The sequence below is a fragment of the Erythrolamprus reginae genome, chromosome 1 (assembly GCF_031021105.1).
Source record: "Erythrolamprus reginae isolate rEryReg1 chromosome 1, rEryReg1.hap1, whole genome shotgun sequence".
In the NCBI taxonomy this organism is placed as follows: domain Eukaryota; kingdom Metazoa; phylum Chordata; class Lepidosauria; order Squamata; family Dipsadidae; genus Erythrolamprus; species Erythrolamprus reginae.
In genome coordinates, this window is record NC_091950.1 from 183,868,187 (window position 1) to 183,885,254 (window position 17,068).

The 17,068-nt window shown below is 38.5% G+C and overlaps 1 protein-coding gene across 1 annotated transcript in view; it reads right to left on the reverse strand.

The window, feature by feature from the left end:
• DPP4 (dipeptidyl peptidase 4) overlaps nucleotides 1–17,068 on the reverse strand; it is a 91,541-nt gene that overhangs the window by 10,788 nt on the left and 63,685 nt on the right. The window contains exons 19-23 of the mRNA XM_070731650.1: nucleotides 15,679–15,748; nucleotides 11,052–11,246; nucleotides 10,149–10,203; nucleotides 8,197–8,296; nucleotides 5,308–5,372 (exon numbers count right to left, since the gene is read on the reverse strand). Of these exons, the coding sequence (XP_070587751.1) occupies nucleotides 5,308–5,372; nucleotides 8,197–8,296; nucleotides 10,149–10,203; nucleotides 11,052–11,246; nucleotides 15,679–15,748 (485 nt within the window). The remainder of the gene's footprint in view (nucleotides 1–5,307; nucleotides 5,373–8,196; nucleotides 8,297–10,148; nucleotides 10,204–11,051; nucleotides 11,247–15,678; nucleotides 15,749–17,068) is intronic.

Genomic DNA, 17,068 nt, shown 5'->3' on the forward strand with positions numbered 1-17,068 from the left:
ATTATGGGCTTCCCCAAATATACCCATGTCACACCAACATTCCGCAGTCTGGATTGGTTGCCGATCAGTTTCCGGTCACAATTCAAAGTGTTGGTTATGACCTATAAAGCTCTTCATGGCACCGGACCAGATTATCTCCGGGACCGCCTTCTGCCGCATGAATCCCAGCGACCAGTTAGGTCCCACAGAGTGGACCTTCTCCGAGTCCTGTCAACTAAACAATGTCGTTTGGCGGGACCCAGGGGAAGAGCCTTCTCTGGGGTGGCCCCGGCCCTCTGGAACCAACTCCCCCCAGAGATTAGAATTGCCCCCACCCTCCTCGCCGTTTGTAAGCTCCTTAAAACCCACCTCTGCCATCAGGCATGGGGGAACTGAGATATTCTTTCCCCCTAGGCCTCTACAATTTATGCATGGTATGTTTGTATGTATGTTTGGTTTTAAAAATAAGGGTTTTTTAGTTGTTTTAGTATTGAATTGTTACATGCTGTTCTGTTGTTAGCTGCCCCAAGTCCAAGGAGAGGGGCGGCATACAAATCCAATAAATGAATAAATGAATGGATGAATGAATGAATGAATGAATGAATGAATAAATGAATAAATGAATAAATATGGATGGATGGAACATGGAAGGAAGGAAGGAAGGAAGGAAGGAAATATCAGGATCACTGAAAGTGAGGATATTCTGAGGATTTTTAAAATGTTTTTTATAGACAGGAAGGGGTGAAAACAGGGCAATTCATGGTTCCATGATAAGAAGAAAACAGGGGTCACTGAAAGGGCAGGCATCTACTCCAAATAATATCTTAAACTAAGAACATTTTCATTCCTTTCTACTTATAACATGAACTGAATTAAACATTTCTTCCCTCGGGGGATTCGCAATAAGTCTCTTCCGCATCTCCATCTCTCCTTAACTTTCAAATTCTCCAATTTAATCCTCTGAGTAACACACTGGAAACCTTTAGCTTTTGGGTACTGGCAGTTTCAACGTGGACACTGCCAGCAATGAAAGCGGTGCCAAGAGAAGTCGACTCCTGGCAAAAAGAAAGATTGCACAGTCCTCTGGAGCCATCTGTGCTGTGAAGCTGCAGAGTGACACAGTGCACCCAGAGCACTAACGTTTCAATCTGCAGAAAGTTAAGAGACTTCCAATTCCATAAGGGCTTTGTGGATCTGCCTCTCTACCAAGTGACTTATTAGAACCCAAAGTTATTCAGCAAGCAACCTTCTTCCCCAAATATAGCAAGCACGGGCGGGTAGGGTAGAATAAAGATTCCATAATGAGTTGGACTTAAATTAGAAAGTTTTTCTGTAAACCAAGACAACTTTTTAAAGTTTAAATCTTTCATAGAGCTGAAAGAAGGGCACTAAGTCACCAAATGGCCAAACTGCGACTCAAGAGCTTTTTCCTCCGGAGACTGTAACAATTTCTTTCATAACTTGATAAAAACAAGGGAAGAACTCTCCCGGACAGGATCAGGCCAAATTTATTTATTTATTTTATTTATTCATTTGTCCAATACACCGATACATAGGAAGAAAAATAGACATGTAGTAATATAAAAGAGGGTGAAAGTGAACTTAGAGGAGAGGATATATGAAAGGAAGAGAATATATAAGATAGGTGAAAGAAAGGAGAGACAATTGGACAGGGGACGAAAGGCACACCAGTGCACTTATGTACGCCCCTTACTGGCCTCTTAGGAACCTGGAGAGGTCAATCGTGGAGAGTCTAAGGGAGAAGTGTTGGGGGTAGGGGGTTGACAAAGGCCTTTGATTCAACTGCTTGAAGGAAAGTCACAAAGAGTTAATAGGTGCTGCCTACATTTGATCCCTATTTAAAAGTAGCCTATCTATGATTCAGGAAGTAGCCTTTAAAACAAGGAGTGCTCAGAGGTTTGAACGCCATTTTTAAAAAAATGCACAGGGAACAGCACCACTGAGGGCAGGGAGTTCCAACAATTAATTACGAATGTGTAAACAAGTTCTTTCATTTGCTAGTCCCAAATTTTCCCACATGTTCTTTCATGCCTGCTAAGGGGAGGGGGCAGGAGGGGGAAAGACTGTTCAATTTTTTTTTTTACATTATGCATGACTTTCAACACTTCACCCATCATGGGTTTTTTTTCTTTCTCATCTTCACACCAAGCTTTTTGTTTTGCTTTTTTAGAGACAGCCATAGGCGACTACAGTAAATGAGGACCTTCAAGTACAAGCAGCACGTTTTACACCACAATATACATTTCATCGCTAGTTGCACCCCATCAATTGTTTTGAATGTCCTTTTCTTTGCCTTTTTAAAGCTGGTAGTACTATTTCTGAGGGGTGGTAGCCAGAAAGGTATAGTCAAGAATACTCAGATTCTGGAATTCTATAATGACATTTTTAAAAAGTTAATGCTTTCCCCTGTCCAGCTGTATCTGCCCTATAAGGGAGTGGAGCTCATCTTCAGCATCTTAATTGCCAGGCTACCATGCTCCCTGCATAATGACATTATAATGGTGGTTTTATTGCCTATCTAGACTGTGTAGATCTAAAGAGCAAAACCAACTAACTTGTTTGGACCTACCCACAAACAAGATCCAGGTCACCTGAGATGATCCAATTCTGTCCTAAGTATTTTGGGAGGAAACCTGGAGTGAATGACTAGGACTGCCCTCTTCTAAGTTTCAGCAGTATTGGAAATAGAAACATAGAAACATAGAAGACTGACGGCAGAAAAAGACCTCATGGTCCATCTAGTCTGCCCTTATACTATTTTCTGTATTTTATCTTAGGATCCCAGGCATGTTTAAATTCAGTTACTGTGGATTTATCAACCATGTCTGCTGGAGGTTTGTTCCAAGCATCTACTACTCTTTCAGTAAAATATTATTTTCTCACATTACTTCTGATCTTTCCCCCAACTAACTTCAGATTGTGTCCCCTTGTCCTTGTGTTCACTTTCCTATTAAAAACACTTCCCTCCTGGACCTTATTTAACCCTTTAACATATTTAAATGTTTTGATCATGTCCCCCCTTTTCCTTTTGTTCTCCAGACTATACAGATTGAGTTCATTAAGTCTTTCCTGATACGTTTTATGCTCAAGATCTTCCACCATTCTTGTAGCCCGTCTTTGGACCTGTTCAATTTTGTCAATATCTTTTTGTAGGTGAGGTCTCCAGAACTGAACACAGTATTCCAAATGTGGTCTCACCAGCACTCTATATAGCGGGATCATAATCTCCCTCTTCCTGCTTGTTATACCTCTAGCTATGCAGCCAAGCATCCTACTTGCTTTCCCTACCGCCTGACTGCACTGTTCACTCATTTTGAGACTGTCAGAAATCACTACCCCTAAATCCTTCTCTTCTAAAGTTTTTGCTAACACAGAACTGCCAATACAAATTATGTTTGTTTGCTTGCTTGCTTGCTTGCTTGCTTGCTTACTTTACTTTTACATTTATAAGCCACCCAGTGAAGGGCTACCAAATTTTTTACCACCATACTGTGGGCGTGGCTTATGCAGGACACCCTGCATTTTCTTTCAACATCTTTCAGTGCAAATTGGGTGCTCTGGGGTGGAGCTCCATTTTCACTACCCCACTGCGTCCTCCCCCCCCCCCGGTCTGGGCAGTAGCCCACCCCTAAAGCCACCCTTCTCCAGTGGACTCTGACACCTGAATAGGTGAATCTGCCCAGTAGCCGCATTGGGTTAAACGGCTGCTACTTCATCAAATAACAACTGGAGTTGAGATAGGAAAACTTAGCAAATTTTTTCTCCTTTTGCCCACATAGGTTTTGTAACTGAATGGGCTCCGTATGTTAATTTAATTCCATTTCTATTTCAAAACAAGATATCTTCCACCCATTTTAGATCTCCTTATAAAATGTACACCCTCAATATGTACATCCAATATATTCCTTTCTGCTTAGTTTCTGCACATTTCAACAGATGTTCAAACACTGTGGATATGTCAGAGTGCATGAATTTTTATTATGATCTAATGGAAAAATAGAAACAGTATGTTTAGAATCATAATTTACTATAAAGTTCTTTTTGGAGCAAAGGCATCATAAACATGACACTGAAGAAACAGAAACATGCACATAACATACTCAAGTACAAATTTTATAGATGGTATGTATAGGTATGTAAAGATGCTGCAAAGCAGATATAATGGAAGATGTACTTGTTTAAGAGCAAGGCTAGCAGAGATATATCTCAGTCTAATACCTCACTGCTCCTGCATACTATACCATCATTCCAATTGCAGTGCAAACTTCAAAAACCAAACAACAAATTCAATGCCTAAATCGGTTTTAGTGAAGAAATGCCACAGATTAAGAAAGTAGGAAGGAAAAGATGTTTCCATTAGTGTCTGGTCAGATCCATGCAACCACATTCTCACGATAAATGTGCCATTCTTGTTATAAACGTCCCAAGTACAACGTTAAATAGGATTATAATCTCTGGGCTGCAAATGGTATTCAGATTACACCAAAAGCCGCAAAGTACAATTTTCTGCCATCTAATGGTTGCCTAGATTAAAAAGGGTAGTCCAGCGGTTCCCAACGTGGGGCTCACGCCCCCATGGTGGGAGCACAATTTGATTTTTAATGGGGGCAATTGTTTAAATCACGTTAATAGCCTTTTAGGCTTCCTCCGTGTGAGTAGGAGTTCATTTTCTGAATAGTAAGACTTATATGTCAAGAGGTTGAGGGGCATCAGGATTTTAGAGATGCTTAGGTGGGGCATGCCAAAAAAAATTGGGAACCACTGGGGTAGACAGAGTGTCTACTGAACCCAAATCTCTACACAAAAATATATCAAATAGCATACAAAATTTGTTTACCTAATAACAAAATAGTTTCACAAAAGTTATTTATAAATATTTATATTCTGATAGAGAACAGATGGAATCCATATTCCAAACAAATGCAGTCACCTAACCTCTACAGTATAGCAAAACACTGTAAATAATTTAGGAAACATCTGGAATATATTAGCAACACTCAACAGAAACTGTTAGGATATTCTTCACCTAGAACAACTATTACTTCTGATGCCCTAAATAAATTACCATATAACCACTTCTCTATAAGAAAGATAGGAAGTGTGGGGGAGGACAGGACGCCTGCTATTGCAGCTTGCTTCTCATGTTCCCCCACATGTTCTATAGGACCTGGTGTGTGTGAGTGTGATTCAAAGTTTATGGTAGAAGTGCAGAGAAGAAAGGAGTACATGACTGGAAGTCAGCTTGAGTGAGATTCAGCTTGGGGGTTTTTTGTTTTGAAAAGTGAAAAGTGAAAGACACTTTCTTACCTCATAGAAATCCAGGTTGTCATTTTTTTCAGGCAAACCCATGTAGCGTTCAGTATATATAGAATCTAGGATGGAGGGGAACACATAAAGAAGGCATTATGCAAAATGTAAAGGGTAAGCTTGCTTATTTGACTCTGGTGTTCATTGACTCTGGTGTTCATTGGCATCTATTTACCAATATAGTGAATGCTTTATTGTGCTATGTTTCCCCCCAAAATTTACTGTTTTCTTAATAATAGGCACTGGAGATAATCACATTTTTAAATATTCAGTATGCAGTTGTCCATAGCAACAGCATTATTAATTATTCTCAGCAACCTTATGCCAAAGTAATATTCTCTCATCAACTGGAAAGAAAATGGAAGTTTTACTAAGTCTGTTTCACCGGCAATAAACTAAGGATGCTATCAAAACAGGGCTATTTCCTTTAGGGTCATCAAACCATCAAAATAAACCATTTATTATTTCTTTATTCCCCACCCATCCACGGCATATTTTTTGTTTATTTCATTTTAAGCATTTAAAAAAAATAATGATTCCCAAACAAAGAGATTCTAGCAGTGTGTGTGTGTGTGTGTGTGTGTTGTGAGGCTATGTAGTTTTTGGCTATTCCCTCAGGTACTTCACTCACAACCTCTGAGTCCTCGGAGTGGGGCAGCATAAAAGTCCAATTAATAAACCATAAAAAACTAAATGATTTTTCAATGCCCCCAGACCTTTAGCCAGACCCTATGTAATTGACAATAGCTGTACCTTACTCAATTCTAATTTAAAGTGGTAGTTAAGGTCTAAGACAAGGGGTTCCCAAACATTCTGTCATGCCTCCCTTTACTTTACATGACATTAATCTTAATGTAATCTCAATGCACACCTCTCCCTTAAAATTAAAACACTAAAATGAACACAACTGAACAATGAAAGCAATAAAATGAAACTTTTGGGAAACTTTTGGGATTTTCCACACCTCTCCTGACCTCCATCTGCACCTTCCCAAGGAAGGCATACCTCACAGTTTGAGAAACCCCAGATAAGATTTGTGTGTGACTAGACTAGAGGTCTTCAAACTTGCCAACTTTAAGACCTGTGGACTTCAACTTCCAGAATTCAATTCCAGAATTCTCCAGCCAGCCGGTCTTAAAGTTGTCAAGTTTGGGGACCCCTGGACTAGACCCAGATTTAAATTCTGAATCAACCATATAGAACATTGGTAGAGTCTGTATTATTCACTAGATTATATCAAATTAAAAGTGGCTTCCATCAGTAGAAGCAAGTCCACTAACTAATAGGAAGGAGATTTTCCTTTCTCCAGAGCAAGAAAATACACAAATGTCCCACAAAGGAGATGAAGAAAGTCCTGATAAATTAGGAGGCATCTGGTAGCATGACACTATTTGAAATATCTAGCCACTTTGCAGGCTTCTAGCAAAGGAAAAATAAAAGAGGGACCATATTTCCTGCCTTGAGTTCCTTGATGAAAGGAGGGATAGAGATGACTTAAAATCAAATGCTCTAATACTCTGAAGTTGGCATACTGGAAATCATTTAAAAGAGATTGCTGCCTATATAGTCATATCATAGAGCAGTGATGGCGAACCTATGGCATGGGTGCCACAGGTGGCACGCAGAGCCATACATGCTGGCACATGAGCCATTACCCTAGCCCAACTCCAATGTGCATATGTGTGCCAGCCAGCTGATTTTCGACTCACCCGGAGGCTCTGGGAGGGCATTTTCGGCTTCCAGGGAGTCTCCAGGAGGATGGGGAAGGACATTTTTGCCTCTGGAGCTTGGGGAATGGGCTGTTTCAGACATGCAGAGGGGCTCCAGTGGGGGAAGGGGAGGCCATTTTCACTGTCCCCAGGCATTGAATTATGGGTGTGGGCATTCGTGCATGCCCGATAGCACATGTGTATGTGCTTTCAGCACCCGAGGAAAAAAACGTTCACCATCACTGTCCTAGAGTATTGCTTCTCAATAAACAAATTTCTGTAGCATTTCAAAATATAGAACATAACTATGATTTTTCTGGGGATAGCATACTCATTTGCAAGAAGAGCAATCTATGAATAATTATGCATATTCTAATACATACAGTAATTATTTTTTAAAAACCGAATGGTAAAATTTAACCATTGAAGGTAGGACAGAAGATGTTAGCACTGGTATTCAAAAGGAAAACATGAAAAGAGGGTCTTAATTACACAAATACCATCTTTTCTGACTTCCAGCAAATTTAGCCAAATCATGTTTTCTCATAGCCCCAATGAAAAGCAGAAGTTCAAGAAGCCATCACAAAGCTTACCCAAATAACTCTTAATGAGACTCAATATACGGAGCAGAAATATACAGCTTTAATGTTAAAAATTCCTTTTGAGGAATTTTTAGAACATCGAGCAGACTAAGTGCTTGATAATTCTTTAGTATACACAAGGGGCAACCAGCAGTATCATTCATTTAGTAAATATTCTAATAAATGATTAAAATTCTGACCCTTCTTTCCAGAGCTCATTGTAATAAAGGAAGCTGGTAGCGGTGCCATCAAATTCTATGACATTCAAAAATGATCCCTCCACACTTTGGAACACATGGCACTTTTGAGGTATGCAAATGCAGACATTTGCATTATAGTAAAATTTCAAATATTAAGTAACTTTGTGCCATTTAAAGGTTAAACAGATTATCTTCCTTTCAAATCCAAGTTTCCAGTAGGGGAAAAACACATTAATCTAGGGACAGCGTGTAATACGTCACATGAGTTCAGGAAATGATAAGTTTCATGTGGGAGAATTATGTACCCAAGTATTCATACTTGATACCATTTCCCAGTATGACTTCTGTGGCACTTGACAAAGGATCTTCCTATTTCATTGTGAATAAATAAACACATACCATAATATTGCCAGCGTGAGACAGGGGCTACAGCTATTCCACACTTGAACACACCACTTCCGGCTCCGAGGGCCATGGAAGTTACATAACCTCCATAAGACTGAGGAAAAAGAAACATTATTATTTCAAACACACCAAAAGGCATACAATGTTCTTCTCACAAAGAGGGAGGGAGAGAGAGATAGAGACAAGGAAAGAGACAAAGAGAGAGAGAGAGAGAGAGAGAGAGAGAGAGAGAGAGAGAGAGAGAGATCTTTTTATAAAGAGATATAAAGGGAGCCTCATTCGTTTTCATTTCAAAAAGAGACATCTCTAGGTTGGGCCTTGGAGAATGAGACAGTCTCATGCTCTCCTTCATTTTATATAGCAGCCAACGTGACATGTGACTCAGGCCCACCTGAATCAGAATGTGTCGATTCAATTCAATTCAATTTATTAGATATGTATGCCGCCCTTCTCTGAAAACTCGGGGCAACTCACAGAATAAGTATAAGACAAAGCATATAGAACAAATCTAATATATTAAAAAAGTACAACTAAAAACCCTATATAACACTCAGTCAGACAGTCCAATCACATCATACATCACATTTATTGGTCAGAAGGGCAAGGTCTAATTGCCCCAAGCCTGGCAACATAGATGAGTCTTAAGACTCTTGTGGAAGGCAAGGATGGTGGGGGCAGTACGAATCTCTGGAGGGCGCTGGTTCCAGAGCGTCGGGGGCCCCCACAGAGAAAGCTCTTTCCCTAGGCCCCGCCAAACGACATTGTCTGGTTGACGGGACCTGGAGAAGGCCAACTCTGTGGGACCTAACCGGCCACAGGGATTTATGAGGCAGAAGGCGATCCAGTAAGTAATCTGGTCACATAAGTAGTCTGCTCTAATTAACTTTTACTAAAAGGCAAATATTTTGTCAGCAACAATTTACTTTTTCATAATTCAAACTTTGATTTAGTTAGCTGCCCAGAGTTGGTTACATGTGGGGCAGTTATATAAATGTTTTAAATTAATTAATTAACTAACTGAGGTAAGAGTTAAATTGTGATGACACTAGGAGAAGGGAATTTAGATTGATTATTACATATACAGGTTACAAGTAATAATTCTATCAATTATGATTTTTAATGTGCTAACAAATAACATTGTGTTTGTGGAGATCTTTTGAGATAGCCTAAAACCATTTGATGTATGTGGTGCATATCACATTAGAGGACAAGCATATGAAGACATCTCTGATTGTAAATGTTTACTTGTTGGGGCCCACAATGGGGCTGTTGGTATAAATATGGGGATAAGCTAGACATCTGGCTCTATGGAACCAACAACTGCCCGATGTCTGTACTGCACCCTGCTGGCCTTTCGTAAGGCCATGAAGACTTGGCTTTGCCGGCAGGCCTGGGAGCCATAAATTTACATCTTTGATGGCCAACTGTATGAATGGTGTGCATGTATATGATTGTGACTGTCCTTTTATAATAACTTTTCATGGGGTTTCAATTTTAGATAATGTTTTAGTCCTAGATAATGTTCGACTTCTTTTTATCATTTTATATCTATTTATATTGTATTTATATTGTTGTTGTAAGCCGCCCTGAGTCCTTCGGCATTGGGTGGCATAGAAGTCAAATCAATCAATCAATCAATCAATCAATCAATCAATCAGGGTTTGTTCCAGGGCTTGGTTCCCATCATTACCCTGTTGTTTTTTTGTTGCATTTGATTACACGCTTCAGGTTAGATGGTTTTTCATATGAAAACATGGGTCTGAAAAATGTAAATCATTGTCCAGTATTGGCTGCAGCATATTAATAATGCATTGAAGTTTGCACACTATGTTTCATTGCTTAATGTAGTGTACGAACCTAACTATGATTTACTCAATAACACCTTTTGTTATTAGCAGCCGAATTATTTAAATCTAAAACAAAACAATTAATACTTTAACACTTACCCAACCCCAAATAGCCATTCTGTTCTTATCAACAAAGCTCATTTCAGAAAATAGCCTAAGAAAAAAACAGAAAAGTGCACATACTCAGAAAAATCTTATCTTATTCTTCTTACAACTTCTTTTCCCTCACCATCCTTGCTCCTTGGAGAATAGGTATATTAAAATGTAATGCATAAATATTAATATTCAGTACTTATTCCCAAACAAGTTTTTTTTTCTATTCCACTGTTTTTAACTGGATTACCAATCAAAAACAAAGGAAAAGGAAAGAAGGCTACTGAGGTTAGAAATAGAAGACAAATTAGTGTTTGTGTTAATCAAATTTTAACTTTCAAACTAATATATGAATCTTAACTCAACTACCCATCAAAATTTATTTCTCTGGAAGTTACCATCTGGTTTATCAATCAAAAAAGTAGGGAACATTAATGAAAGACCTACACAAAAATATTTATATCATGCAAATACAGTTAACTATGTTATATGATAACTGTTTGCAAAAACTGTATATTAGGTTGAAAAAAATACTGTTAACTTATTTATGATTTCTTAAAAAAAATACTGTTAACTTATTTATGATTTCTTAAAAAAAAAAAAAGCAACAACCCCAAGCTTTATATTAATACAGGGTTTTCAAACTCCCGGCCCATGGATGCATCACATCCTGGCCACACCCATGGCTGGTTTAGCAAAGGGGGAAAAAGTTGTGATACGTCATGTGATGCTGCCGTGAGTTTGACACCCTTGTATTAATATAAGGAGGGAATGATAAAAGTTATTTAAACAGAAAAAAACAAGAAACAAAGAAACACCAAGCCTACAAAATTCTGCAAGAAGGAGTCAGGTTGAGAGAAATCCAGTTAAGATATTAACCATACTAAAGCAAGGAAGGCACAGACATACTTGGCTGCTGAGATCTGATCTTCAACTTCATAGGTTCCCAGTCTTCGGTATATAGCATGCAAAATTTTATCTCCTTGAAAGCCGCTTCCTCTGCCATCGAAGCTGGCCACAATAATTCCTTCGGAGCTTGCCAGATATGTAGACCAGTTGATCCGGAAGGCGTAATCTGCTTTCTGACTACAAGGCCCTGCATAGCTGAGAAAAGAGGAAAGTTGGTTGACTTGATCCATGCTGTGCTGTATTTGTTCTGCACTTTCCAAATTCTTATATAAACATGGACTTTAGTTGGAACAGAAAATGTCCAGCAGCTTACTCTTCATCTGAGTTTGCCACAAATGCTGTAACAATAGAACTGAGATTCAGGCCCATGAAATATATCCTGATGGTATGTTGGATTTTGTATGTTTTTTATTATTTGTCTGACTTCAGATGTATTGAATGCTTGTTTCGTTATACACATATAGTATATGCCTGGAAATTCAAAAGAATTAATATAGACAGCAACTTAGGTTAAAATTAATACATTCTAATAAGAATGGTATTTACAAAGAATACTCGAAATAGAGAAATTTTAATTGAAGCACAAAATGATAAGAAATTAGACTGAATCGTATGATCTTTTCCTGGCACAATCAGTATAGGGATTCTATGGTGGAATTTCATCTTAACTTCCATTTAACTTTCTCCATTGAATTATTTCCATCTTCATCTTGTAAAATAATGAGCTGGGTTTTTTAACTTCATTCTTTTATGGTTGCTGCAGAATTTAGAGCACTGATGGCAAACCTATGGCACAGGTGCCACAGGTGGCATGTGAAGCCATATCTGCTAGCACACGAGCTGTTGCCCTAGCTCCACTCCAACATGCATTGTGTGCTGGCCAGCTGATTTTTGGCTCATACAGAAACTCTGGGAGAGCGTTTTTGGCTTCCAGACAGCCTCCGGCTCCAGGAAAGCCTTTGGAGCCTGTGAAGGGCGAAACACGAGCCTGGGCCCATCAGAAGTTGGGAAACAGGCCATTTCTGACCTCTAGAGGGTCTCCGGGGAGCGGGGGAAGCTGTTTTCACCCTTCCCAGGCATTGAATTATGGATGTGGGCACTTGCGCATGCGCGATAGTGCACACCCATGCTCTTTCGACACCTGAGGAAAAAAGGTTCGCCATAACTGACTTAGAGCATGTCCAAAAAGAAGTCAGCAACCCGCATTCCCTCATGAAACACAATGAGTAGCTTCGGACCAACCTAATCTGATTTATTGTGAAGTTGAGGATAATCATGAAGCTCTTGAAAGAAACCTCAAATAACATTAAATGCTCATGACCAAGTCCTATTGAAACATCTGCCCATAGAGATCATTTAAATCTATATTTTCTACATTCCAACTCTCATCCCTGGCCTTCGTGCAAATTCAGCAAAACTGAGTTTAAGCTGTAAGCATTTGTTCTTGCTTCACTGCAGGAATATTTTGCACCTTTTAGCTTTTTTCCATAATGGAAGGCACAGGGATGCTCAATTATTTATTTTCCAACTATTGTTTGACACTGTGACATTTGCTAACAGATTACTGCCTTATCCAGAACATTCAAATACCAGTCGGGTCTCGCATCTAAGCCCAGCAAACATAATTAGTGGCTTTTGAGCTGCTACGTGAGAATACTGCTCTTGCCTATAGCTACTGGGGCTCCTTCAGCACTTTACAGCCAGGGGTGGGTTCCTTCCGGTTTGGACTGGTTCACCCGAACTGGTAGTGATCTGCTGGTGATGTCACGATGATGTCACTGAACCAGATCAGTCATTTTTAAATTTTATTTTTTCTTCTGAGCATGTGCAGAAGCCAGGTTCCAGCGCAGTGCATGCGGTCGCCATCTTTGTTTTGGCCTTTTTTCATTATTGCACACGCATGCCCATGAGGCGCACCCATGAGATGTAGGAAGGAGCAACCCGGCAGTGAGGTAAGTGGGAACCAACCCTGTGGCTTGCTCAGTTCCTCAATGAATAGTCTTATCTGATGATATTAACATTTCTGGAATATATGAAGAGCGAACACCCTTAATTAGTTGTCTAATTATATCTCCCCAAATGGAAGCCCCTATGTTAATGCCAGACACAAATGTTGATCAGATGCAAGATGGCAGCTATGTGGCTCATATCAGAAAAGCTTGTTCAGAATGAGGAGGCATAGCATTCTTTTCAATGTATTAAAGCAGCTGCATCCTGTGAAAGTCTTGCATGGTTGTTTTAAAGCCTGTCCTTGGTGCTGTGTGTACTGTGGGACTAATGCAACAAAGAATCTGTGCCTGCAGATACAGTTCATGTACAAACACTGTGGTCAGCTTTCAAGGCAGCTGCACTTCTGAAAAGATGCAGCCGCTTTAATGCTTTGAGGATGCCTACTTTACTATTGTTAACAGAAACGGCAAACTCCTTTTTCAATGTTTTTCACTGCCCTACTTTTTAATAAAGTGATTAAGTGCAAAAATGAAGAGGTCTGTTTTTCCTTTGGCAACAGATTTGAAGGCTAATTATATATCATCTGAAGAATGTAAATAATAGAAAAGAGATTATCTACAAATCATGTTCACGTTCCTATCCCTCTACATACTACCCTAAAATCCAAATGTTAATTTTTAATAAATTTAAACACTGTACCAATTCCACTTTTACTGTGGAATTTTAATAAGCCTTTGATTGTGGCTCACTGAAATTTTAATTAGTGAAATGATTAATAATTCTAATGATTATTATACATTGTGTTTAAAATATGAATTAATAGGACAAAGAGAAACTAAATGCTTGTAACTACTGTATGCATTCCTTGCACAACCAATTTTCACCAAATATAGAATATTTGCATTTTATTTACTATAAAAAGCAAATTTCTATAATTTGCAAATTACAGGAAGAAGCTAATTAATGCAAATCCTTTAATATGTGCAGAGGAGTGTGAGAGAGGAATAGCATCAACAGCATATGTTCAGGATCCAGGAAATGTGCCTTCTTTGTTATATTTCTATATTATATTTGCAGCTTCAGGTTCAGTAAAGATGTAACTATCTATTTCACATTTTTCTAATTATTATTATTATTATTATTATTATTATTATTATTATTATTATTATTAATTAGATTTGTATGCCGCCCCTCTCCGTAGACTCGGGGTGGTAGCTATCCTTTGGCCAATGTTTTTATTTAAGTGCAAACTATACAGTCGTCCTGACTTAGAGTATATTAATTTATTTAAATAAACTCAGTAAGATTTAAGCCCATTTGGGGGAATGGGTTTGTTTAATGATCACATGATTCGCTTAATGACGATTCACTTTATGATTGTCATAAAATCAAGTCAGATCACATGGTATCCTGCTTAACAATTGCAACAGCTGATGATGGAAATTCTAGGTTTGGTTGTGGTCATTAAGTGAGGACTGTCTGTATCTCATTGGTTGAACAGCTGGGAATACCTGAAGGCAAGACTTTTTGAAGGAAAGTCAAAATATGTGGCATGATGCAATTACTAAGGCATGTATTTGTTTCTGAGGCATATGTATGTGTAACAGGGGTGGGTTCTACTTACCTTCTCCACCGGTTTGCATAAGTGTGCATCCCTTCTTGGAAAATAATCAAAAAATAGCTTCTGCATATGCGCAGAAACAAAAATTATCTTCTGCGCATGCACAGAAGAAAAATCCAAGATGGTGACGCCCACAGACCGGCACCAACAGAACTGGCTCTGTGACATTGGCTCCGTTTACCAATAGTTCTAAAGAACCAGTTAGAATAGGTAGGAATCCACCTCTAATGTGTGAGAGTGAGGTTTGCCTCTTAACATCATCCATGTATGTTCAGAACAGAACACTCTTAATGATCACTGCAGTTTCTGAAAAACCACTAGATGGCACCAGTGAAACTCAGAAAACTCTTCGCTGCCCTATAACAATGGTTTGGCTTTTTGATAACCCACATCTGATAATCCTATTTCTGTGCTTCGCTATGTCATAAATTAATTGTCACTATATTAGTTTGCAGAGCAACAGCCAAATCAAACTCTTAGTAAAGACAGTAATCCTTGAAGCACGTTAAAGTCTTAAATGTTTGTCAATGAAATTTCTTAGAAATATTTTTGTTTTTATCCTTATCCTGGCTGCTCTTTTTTTTCTAATCTTACTAGTGCAAATATATTGCTTGTATTTATTTATTTTATTTATTTATTTATTAGATTTGTATGCTGCCCCTCTCCGAGGACTCGGAGCGGCTATTTATCTGATGATTGCATCACAGCCCAGTGAGAGAACCTGAAACCATATGACAATAGGTTCCACCTCTTCCTCAACAGTAATTTATTAGCAACAATTTCTTCTGGGTGGAAGAAATGGGCCATCAACCTACTGAACGATGGCTTGCATCTCTCTTGCATCCAAGCTGCTTCTCAGGGGAACAGTGTGCGGCATTTAGAATTGAGGCCTGAGTAAACCAGGCTTTAGCAAAACCGTTTTGATAAACCTGTCTTCCTTTTGAAATCTTTGTACAGCACCCATGAAGCATTAAGCAGAAAATACATAAATATAAATATCACTGGCAACATGAATTAAACATAAATAAATAAAGGTAAAAAGGCAATTTGACTTACACATCAATGAGCAATGGATACTTTTTTGACTCATCGAAATGAGGAGGCAATATCATCTGATACCAATATGCTGAAAATGAGAAGAAAAATAGAAAAGCGAACAAAAATATGAAAAACATATGCAGAGTTACCTTGAACTAGGAAAGGCAGGGAGAGGGACAGGAACTGGATAGGTTCTACACAGGATCCAAAGCTTGCACTACAGTAATAGGAAAAGTCTTCCACCTGCAGACTTTTGCTAGATAAAATTGATTGCTACCATAACTGGTGATGATGTTAATTGCAATAAAAGGAAAGGCTTTATGAAATCTTCAAAGTTTGAACATTACAGCAACCAAAAATCCAGGGAAAACATGACCATAAAAATAGGATAGAATAGAATATTGGCTAAGTGTGATTGGACACACAAGGAATTTGTCTTTGGTGCATTTGCAAAAAAAACCAAACATTCCAAAGCACATTTAAAAGTCCAATTAACCTCTGATATAGTTTTACATCAGAACCAGCAACTGTGAATATTATTTTCAGCTCCCCCAGTGAATAAGTGTGGCTGCATCTTCATGGTGGAATAAGGTTGCTAACCCCTTAGTAAGCCTCACATTTGCATCACAGAACCAAGAAAAATTAGGGAAGATTATGTACTTCATTTTCCAGAGATAGTTGAAGCAAATTTAGAAAGGCTGACCTTAGAAAGTGCTAAGGTTAATTGGAGATCCCAAAACAACAAAAAGATACATTAAAAATTGAAGGAAGGCGAAAGAGATTGTAGATCTATTGTTTTGAAAAATGATGGTAATGGATAATGCAGAGAAGGCAGAGTTTTTAAAATCCTGTGTTACATTTTTCTTTTTTCAAAAAAAGAACAGGAGCTTTAGCAGGTCACTGTTATACCACTGAGAGAACTGTGACTTAGGATAGCCAAGGACAGAATAGCAGAGTTAATAACTTCTTCGGTTTAAATGATTTTAGATTTCCAGGGCCAGAGAGATTATATCCCAAGGTACCAAAGGAGCATTAGCTGAAATTATTGCAAAATTATTCTTGGTAATTTATTCCGACCTCTGGAAGATTGGCAAAGTCCCAGAATATTGGAGGATAGCAAATGTAATCTCCCATCTTCAAAAAGGAAAAGAAGGAAGACTCAAGAAATGTCTATAGTGGACAAGGCCTTTGAACAGATTATCAAGCAGCATGTATGTGATCTCTGTAACAATTAACAAAAGCCAGTATGTGCTTATTGAAAAATAAGTTGTGTCACACTGACTGTAATTCCCTCTTTGAAAAACTTATGGTTTACTTATGGTTTACCTGGACCTCAGCAAATCTGACAGAATGCCTCATAATATTCTTTTGGGCTACAAGTTACTACTATAAAGGAATTCAAAATCGC